This window comes from Hevea brasiliensis, chromosome 13 (genome assembly GCF_030052815.1).
Source record: "Hevea brasiliensis isolate MT/VB/25A 57/8 chromosome 13, ASM3005281v1, whole genome shotgun sequence".
NCBI classification, from domain to species: domain Eukaryota; kingdom Viridiplantae; phylum Streptophyta; class Magnoliopsida; order Malpighiales; family Euphorbiaceae; genus Hevea; species Hevea brasiliensis.
In genome coordinates, this window is record NC_079505.1 from 8424155 (window position 1) to 8433818 (window position 9664).

At 28.9% G+C, this 9664-nt stretch overlaps 1 protein-coding gene across 1 annotated transcript; it reads right to left on the reverse strand.

The window, feature by feature from the left end:
• Positions 1-546: 546 nt before the first annotated feature.
• On the reverse strand, positions 547-3458 carry LOC110652243 (zinc finger protein SHOOT GRAVITROPISM 5). The gene is made up of 3 exons (XM_021807801.2): positions 2745-3458; positions 2270-2669; positions 547-1626 (listed from the first exon to the last, which is right to left on the reverse strand). Exons 1-3 carry the CDS (start codon positions 2857-2859, stop codon positions 810-812), a joined length of 1332 nt encoding a protein of 443 aa, XP_021663493.2. The 5' UTR covers positions 2860-3458; the 3' UTR covers positions 547-809.
• Positions 3459-9664: the final 6206 nt, after the last annotated feature.

Below are 9664 nucleotides of genomic sequence, written 5' to 3' on the forward strand. Positions count from 1 at the left end.
AATGTAGTTTGTTTTTGGAGACTGAAAGGGACCAGTGAGTCCGGCATTAACCCTTGCAACTATGGCACTGAAAAACATGGCCTTTTCACAGATTTAAATTTATATATATATAATAGAGATAAAAAGGACTCTGGTGGTATTCTTTTGCATCCTATTGATAATTTAAATATTGGTCAGCAGTGTTGTTTAATGCTGTAGAGAGGGGTCACCTTCATTTTCTGACCTCGGCTTATTCATATGCATATACTCCAAGCAGAAAATCCAAAACTACCAAAAGTTTAGGGATAAGAGTTATCATTGTTTCTGACCTTATTCAATGAAATAGTTTCACAATGTACTAAAACCTAACCAACATGAAAATATTTACCTATCTACGTCTCCCACGGTATACACCAATTTAATTTATAATTAATATATTATTTAAAATTAGTGTTAATTTTTTTTTATTAAATAGAGCTTGGCTAGTCAATGGCTGATGGCAGATTAGTTACTTGGTAGACCCAGCTTTGAATCCCACTCTCCCATTCTTCTACTAAAAATACAACATTCATTCATACATTATTTTTTTCATAGATTAATAAGTGCCAGAACAACTTTCATTAACCAAATTAACCAAAAAATAACACTTGCTCAAAGCTTCCATACCAAATCCTGCCAATCAACACCTACTTATACGTGGTATAGCAAGAGATAGATCATAAACAAAATAATGATCTTAATATCATATATATATATATATATATATATATATATATATATATATATATATATGTATATAATCAAAACAGAGGTAGCTATATATAGAAGGATTAATTTATGGGTAGGTTATAAGCTGCAGTCTTTGCTAGATTAATTCCATTATCATTCTCTACTTCACCTTCTGTTATTGCTGAGGACATGTAACTCAAAACCCAAGAGTTCTCATCTGGAGGTGTTCTCGTTTGAAATTGCTGTTTACAAGCATGGCAAGTGATTTGGAGAATGGTTGAATTGATTTGCTTCGTTGCATGCACTCTTAGAGCTTGTGCCTTGTCTAACTCAGCTTGAGCTTGTTGCCTAATTCTCTTGGCATTGGCAAATTCTTGTTCCGCCATTTCAATCTGCCTTTTCGCTCGTTGTCTTGCCTCTTCAGCATAAGCTTTCTCTGCCATGGCCAACCTTAGCTGCTCCCATGCTTCTTCTTTAACCCTCGAGGCTGGCAATTCAGCTTTTTCGCTATTATTATTGCTTTCTCGTGGGGAAAGTTTACTTGCATCTTTAGTTGTACAAGTGATATTTGAATCGTTTTTCTCACTGAAATCACTTGACCCAATTGAGAGCTGCAACTGGGTGGAATGATTATCATCTCTCTTAGGAGAAACTGAGACTTCAATGGGATTTGATGTGCTTGAAAGCTGGAGTTCCAAATTGTAATCTTTTTTATCTGCAGTAGGGCTCAAGAACATGGCATCACTTGTTTTCCTTGGCATTACTAAAGGAGGCCAAGGAGCTGTGCTGAAATTGGTATCTGTAGAGGGGCTTGGGCTTGAAGCTGTTCTAGACAAGCATGCAGGCTGTAGTGACTGCGATTCAGGTCGTAAACGTTCCATATTGCAAGTGTCTTGATGCTCTATAAAACTCTCAACTCTGCAACATCATAAAGAGTCACAAACCAATGAATCAATTCAATTACAATATTAGAAGAATAACTAAAAATGATACAAATTAATGCCTTTATACCTGAGCAAGTATTTACTTAAAATAGCTATATTATCTGGGTGTCCTTGATGAAGAGATGGTTTAGAAGCAAAGTAATAAGGTGGATCAAGCCATAAACACATTTAATAAATAAAGAAAAGCACAAATATACATAAATAATTATAATCATTCATGAATGCGACCGAATGGGATTGAAATAGTAGAAGATACATGTACATATATGTATATAATATTAATTAACAAATTGAAGCCAATCATTTAGAGAAAAAACAATGAGATGAGATTGTCTTATTTTTTTTTTTTATAATTATATAAAAGAAATCATAAATGAGGAACTGTTTTGGGTTTTGGACAGTGGAAAGAATTTGAAACAAAGAGGGAAAAAAGAAACGACTGCAACTGATTTTTGGGAACCGTGTTCAACAACTGTCAATGAACAGTAGTTAATTAAAAACTGGATTAAGGATCAATCAGTAAAAAACCAAGGATCATTAAGAAAAAGAGTAGGGTTATGATGAGATCTATTGTAAATTAATATTGTTGGTGAAGATGTGATGGATGAAGAACAAACCTTGAGAAAACGCGGCCGCAATCGCAAGAATGGCCCCTGGTGCCACAGGTTTTGAGATGAGCTTTATAATCAGATTGAACAGCATAACCTTTAGAACATTTTTCACAGACCCATTGTTTGTGGTTGCTGTGTTTTCTTCTGAAATGTTTCTTTATCCCAACAAGATCGCCAAGGGCATGGCATGGATCATGGTGCAAGCAACTAGGCTCAGGGCAAACGAAAACTCTCTTCTTCACCACCGGTGTCTCTCTCTTGAGTAACTTCCAAGGGACCTTATGCCTCCGCCTATGCATCTGCAGGTTTTGATCTCTCTGAAAACCCTGGTTGCAGATCTCACACACATAACGATCAGATTCCAATAATGTTTTGGGAGATAAAGAGACCACCTCAGCATCTGGATCTACATGGAATCAAGAATTACAAACAGAAAATAAGAAAAAACAAGAATTAATATAAAGAAAGCAAGAAAACAAACCTGGAGTTCCTGCTGGTCTTCTTTTCCTCTTATTATTGTTAGTTGAAGTTTCTAAGCAAGAAAAAGGATCAGAAGAAGAAAAAGGAAGTGATGAGGAAGGGTTACTGGCTAGCATGGGTAATTCGTATATGGGATGTGTATCTTGCAAGATATATGATCCTCTATTCCTCTATTTCTCTATAATAATACAAGCCCAAGAAGAGAGAAGAGAAGAGAAGCAAAGCAAAGCGAATCTTTGTTCGTGCAACAGCTGATCTTGGATGTAGCAGTATAAAAACTAGTGAGGGAAATTAAAGATATGTGTGGGGATAAATAAGAGAGAAGATAAAGAAGAAGTAGAAGGAAAAAGCTATTTTCTTTCTTTCTTTCTTTCGGTTAACAGCTTTATTATAGACTTTAAACTTTGAGCAGCCTTTTCATCAGCTTTCCATCTTTCTTAGTTGCCATACTCATCTTCATCAGGTATTGTTTGTAGAGGCTCCTTAATAAACTTCTTCATAGGAAAGGATGATGAGACACAGAGAGAGAAAGAGAGACCCAATCACATTGATCGAAACTTGATCCCACAACCAGAAATATATGGGCCAGAATGAAAATAAAAAAAAATAAAAAAAAAAATCCCAGAAAGAAACAAAATACCCATAATTCATAGCTCTCACTGTAATTTTCTTTTCTTTTCTTCTCTTTTGCATGAATGAATACAGCCCTGCTCTCCAAATACACGTATGCTTCCCATTTTTATCACCATTTCCATGGCTTCTATGCTACTAATGTATAATTTAATTTATATATTTATTTAATAAAAATTAACAAATTACTATTTTAAATAAAATTTATTATATTTGTAAACAATAATTATCATAATTATAAATAATGTGTTAATTATTAATTAAATGGTCAATATAAAAGCAATTTATATATTCTAGGCTGAAAAAAAGGAAAGGATTCATCAATGGTTTCAATGGACCAAACTGTCCCCTTTTTTCTTTTATCTCATGACTGCACAGTAAATTTTATTAATTATAGCCTCTGAAGCAGCTTTTTATAAAGGTCATGTTCTGGATGACAAGTCATATCCTCATGGGTACATTAGTCAAATTGAAACAAAGATTTTAATTTCCCATCAAAGGGAAACAAATATAGATTTTGTGATCCTACTAAAAAAATATAGATTTTATGATAATAAATGATTTCGAAAATTTTTTTAATTTATTATTTTAAAAATTAAGAAAATATTTTTTTTTAATTTTATCTTTATTTATTATTATTCCCTATGCTTTTCTACATTCTAATGATAGTGTAAGAACACTTTAATTGATTATTAATATTTTTTTATAAGAGTGATGCTATCAAATTATTTGCTTAATTCTTGTAAAAAATTTTATAAGATTTTATTTATAGTTATTTTCATTAAATTTTTTTATATATCAAAATTAATAGTTAATGTAATTAACTAATAACATGTATTCATATTCTAATTTAGGGTTAAAATCTCTAGTAATTATTACTTCCATCTGTCACATTTGGATTTTTTTTTAAATTATCTATCAATTTAAAAAATTAAAGAGTATTAATTTTTTTTTTAATTTTATCATTTATCTCCACTAAATATTACAATAAATATTTTTATAAAAATAAAATTATTCAATTATTTTTTTAATCACCATTTAAAATCTAAGTGCGATAGATAAAAAAGAGCAGTGATATTATTATTATTATTATTATTATTATTATTATTATTATTTTGAAATAAATTAAATTATATAAAAAGTAATAGAATTTTTAATTTTATTTGATATTAAAAACATAAAATACCTTTAATTAATATATTTTAAAATAATATAAATTATTATTTTTTTTATTAAAGATAAACATGCACACAAAAATTTAGAAAAGAAATATATTTTTTAATAAAATTATGATAATTTTATCGTAATCACACGTCTCATCCATAATCGAAGTGATCAGCGTGTTGCTAATATTGCAGATATTTTCTGTAAATTCCAATCCTTCTACTATTTCAGGTGATTTATAATAAAAAAAATAAAAATTATAAAAATAATAAAAATATGGAAGCAGCGTGGAGGAATTATTGCATGACACGTGGCCGTGTGGAGGATATACCTGGTCTGGTCTGGGCCTTTTGTACTTCTGCTCTTGGCCCATAGTAAGGATCTATTACGGCCAGCATTATTTACTCACAATTGATTCAAAATCAACAGTAGGAAATTCCTAAACGTTGACGGAGAGATCATGCGGTGCACAGTAAGATGAACGAACAGAAAAGCAGGGTATTATTTCTCAAAGTGACAAAAGAATCTAACGAGACCAGGAGTAAGGCCGGCCTACTCTTGTTTGGTGGCTGCCGGTCTGAAAAAGAGTGGGACCCATCACAAAAAGGACCTACCAATCCCATAATTTCATTCACCTCTCCCTTCCTTCCTTTTAGGCTTTATGTATATAATATGTGGATTAATTATAAAGAAACCTAATTCCAAGTAAGCAATATCACAACCACACCCACAAAAAATCAAAAGAAAGATCTTCCTTTATAAGTTTTATAGCTAGATCCATTAATTAATTATAATTTAAAATTATTTATCTTAAATATATTAAATTAATAAAACGAGTGAGAGAGTACACTTCTAAAATTTCTTATTTTTGATATAAAAAGACGCACACACTCAATTTAGAGATAGAATATGCTGCTTAGTAAAACTATGATAATTTTACTAAAACACGAAATTTCACATAAGCCACACACATACATCTTCCATATTTGATGTGGGATCCTAAAGAATTAGCCCACAAGACTATTTGACTACAGACTATGTGTGGAGGGCTCCTCCACACATTAGACCCTAAAAGTAGGATTAATTTAATAATATGAAATAGAATAAACTAATTCAATAATTAATTTAATTTTTGTTATAAAATATGGAATAGAATAGTAGTTTGATGTTGAATGTAAAGTAAGATTAGATATTGTGGATGATGGAAAACATTTGGAGAAGATAATTGCAAAGGACATTCACTTGAGATGCTGCATGTGTTTGAGAATCCAACTTCCATCATCTCCCCATTCCTCAACACAATAAAATATATATACAAAAGTTGATGATTAGCAGCTTTGCCTTTTCTTTGTCATAATTTCCATCCTCTCTTTCTCTTACTTAACCTATTTGTATAATAACGCTTATGTTCATGCATATGTAAGCTAACTTCACCTTTCAAAACTTCTAGAATTGTCAATTCCATTGCAAGAAAATTTTCAATTCCATTGAACACATTAATTCAATTAAACAATTAACCTAGAGATTGAACAAAGAAATATAATATTGGTGGATAAATAGTATAGATTGAGTTTAGAGAAGGGATTCATTATACTCTTGTTGTAGAGAAAATCGACTAGATTTAATTCCACCCCAAAAGTTAGCTCAAAGGAAGGAGGTTTGCCTAAATCTTATATATAACTCAAATACTTTATCTTAAAACAATATAAGACAACATATTGTGATTATATGCTAAGACATTAACTTCAAAAATACTTGCCTAGCTACATTAAGTTTAGGTATACGACTAACATTTATATAAAATACTACAAGAAAATATCAGTACAGAAATTGAATTTAGAAATGGATTTAAGTCGGTTTGTAATTTGAAACGGCTTTTGAAACAGAAACTGAGCAGAACGAGTTAAATGTATCAGAAACCGATTAGCAATAATTTTGAAACCGACATTTGAAACTGAAAACCATCGATTTCTAAATTACGCAGCACATTTTTGCCGTAAAATCTTATATAAAATATGTTCTACTTGCATATTCAATAATAAAAATCTTATCATGCACTCATTTAATTACTTGAGTTCACATTCAACTTAGGATATGATTCTTGTATGAAATGTATGTATATATTACTATGGTAAATATGATGAAGAGTATTTTAGACTAACTTTCATGTATTGAGATTAAATCATTTTTTCGAGAAATTTTAAAGATATATTATTTACATTAGTCTACTATATTCAAAATAAATGAGTTTAGAGTGCTCTCAACAGAGTGTAAATAATTAAGAAAGAAGACCTCTCATTAAATTGTGGTTTTTCTTTTATATTTCTGAAATTTTCTAAAGATTATTTTCGGACTAATTTTTATATATTGAAGTTAAGTCTATTTTTCAAGTGATCTGTAATTTTAAAAATTAGAACTGTATAATTTATTTTTAAAAAATATACAAATATAAATTTTACAAGATAAAAATATAAATATATTTTATTATTTAAAAATTATTTTTTATTTTTAAAAGAATAATTTTCGATTTTCCATCCATTTAAATGAAAATATATGAGACTGTAGGAAATTATGTAATTTCCCGGAATTTTTTGTTTCATTAGCTCTGAAGAGTCTCTCAAGGCCCAAAGTCCATTTTTATAAGTTTGAAGGCAAGAGCCCAACTCAAAAAAAATTCCAACCCAAAATGGTATTTTTTTTTTTTTCTAATTTTCAAGTGAAATGAAAAAAAAAAAAATTTTGATATTACTGTTAGAGTTATTATTAAAAAAAATATCTTTTTGAATATATTAATTTAAAAAATAATAAAATTAATATAAAATCAAATATATTTAAGATGTTTGAAATTAAAAATTTATAACTAAACTTTTTTTTTTTAAAACAACATTTTAGACTAACACTTTTTTTTAATTAAAAAGTTCTTTTTTCCAATTACACTTTCAAGATTTTATAATAATTATGTCAAAAATAAAAAAAAATGTTAATAAAATTATTACAATAATAATAATTTACACCTATTTAAGGTAATGATTTTTGTTCATTGTGAAAACGTAATCAAACTACAACTTTATAATACCACAACATAAATAAATGTAGCAATTCTCAAATCGTTCTCACTAACTTATAACTACAGTTTAAACATATATGGCTACTGTCTTATATTCATTATTCATTATGTAGAAGTGTAGTAGTAGCTACATCTAATCATCTTCTAGTTAAACTAGGTAAGTTTTGAATGCTTCTAAAATCATCCACTCCAAATTTATTTATTTATTTTTTTTTTAATTGTCTTAGATAAAAGTAGGGGTGTTAGATTGGTTAGTGTTCATATGGATCTTTGATGGTGATAAATGATGAAAAGGAGGAGGTATCTACCATATACAAATAAGGAATGAGGTTGAAAGTATAAAGAAGAGATAGATGGAAAAGGAATACATACATACATATATATATATATATATATATATATATATATATATATATATATATATATATATATATATATATAATAATTTGACGTTATTTAAGACTTGAAAAACAAATTAAGGAATTGCATAACATTGATAGGTTAATTTGTCTTGTCGAAAAGGGCCCTCCAAGAGCTTAATGATTAATTGTGGGTGAGAGAGAATGATATGTTTTGTATGGATTTAGTGATTGAAGCCAAATGTGTAAAGGTGGTGGCTATGATGAGATGAAGATGGTAAAATCTTTTTCTTTGTTGTTGTCATCTAATTATCAAATGCATAGACAAATATAAGAGATCTCTATGCACAAGACAACCACATCTTGTTTACCATATATATATATATATATATATGCATGGGATGGGATTCAAGTACTCCGATTCACAAAGGTGTGGGATGTTGGATGTCCCTATGTTTGTGGCTATATATACATTTTAAACTTTTCTATATATCGACTAATTATAACATATCAATCTCAATAAACACACTAATTAATCAATTCTTTTTAAATTAAGTTCCATCAATTCTTTCATTAAAAAAAAAATCCTATCAATTCAACCTTCAATCTTCATTAATGATTTTGATTTCCCAGTTGAATTTGTTAATTGACAATTATATTCAAATATTCTAATTTTAGACCATACATCTTTTCAATCTTTAAAATTGGAATAATTGTATTCAAATCTTACAATCTTAGAATTCATTTTGTTAATCGCTACAATAAAATGCATTTACTATAAAATGTTTTATGGTTCTTCTTTTTTTTTTTTTTTTTTATCAACTATTACTTTAGGTGGACAAAATTCAAAATCTCCCCCATTGATTTTGAGATTTTAGCTATAATTGTTCCATTCTTAAAGTTTAGAATATATGATCCAAAATTAGAACATTTGGATATAATTACTAATTAGTAAAAATGTTTGACATTTCTGTTCAATAAAGCTTCGATTTTATTTCATTTATTTAATTTTATTAGAACGCAAACTTAAAATCTAGCTTATTCAAATTAAGATGAATCAAATATCAATTTACTAAAGCTTATTGATTTAATTTTAGTTAATTTTAGATGAATATTAATTTTTTTAATCAAAATAACAGTTTAGCCTCTTCTCTCAATATATATATAAATAAGGTATAAGGTTTTGTGAATGAAATAAAGGTCCATATACATGAGGTGGTGCATAGACACATCTAGTATCTAACAGAAGCTTCTGTTTGGGGTCATGTTTGATTTTGTTGTTTTGTTGAAAGAGCTTACAATTAATTTAGAAACCCAATGGCTGGAGATGAATATTATTGAAGATGAGGAAAATTAAAAATAAAAATAAAAAAAGAAAGAAAATATATAGAAATAAAAGTGCAATTATATATCTAGTCAGACAAGGAGCGTGGGTTGTTTCTGCTTTACTTTTCTCACTTCTTTTTATCCCTTTTCTCTTGAGCTTTGTGGCTGTAATGTTCTAAACTTTTCTGGGAAGATGGCCTTTTTAGTTTCCATGTGCCCCCCCATCACCTTCAACTAAGGTAGTGGATCATCTCATATGAAAGACAAACATCTCTAAAGAATTATTTTGATATGCTAATCCAACACTTCATGCACCTTCACTCTAAGTGTTATTATAAAGCTTGAAAATTTTGTAAAATTATTCAAATACTTATT

Excerpts from the sequence above, each read along its gene's own strand:
- LOC110652243 (XM_021807801.2), bottom strand. The coding sequence starts at position 2,859 with ATGCTAGCCAGTAACCCTTCCTCATCACTTCCTTTTTCTTCTTCTGAT. Across the intron at positions 2,670-2,744 it reads AAGACCAGCAGGAACTCCAG|ATCCAGATGCTGAGGTGGTC; the intron begins GTTTGTTTTCTT and ends GATTCCATGTAG. Across the intron at positions 1,627-2,269 it reads TGCGGCCGCGTTTTCTCAAG|AGTTGAGAGTTTTATAGAGC; the intron begins GTTTGTTCTTCA and ends ATGATGTTGCAG.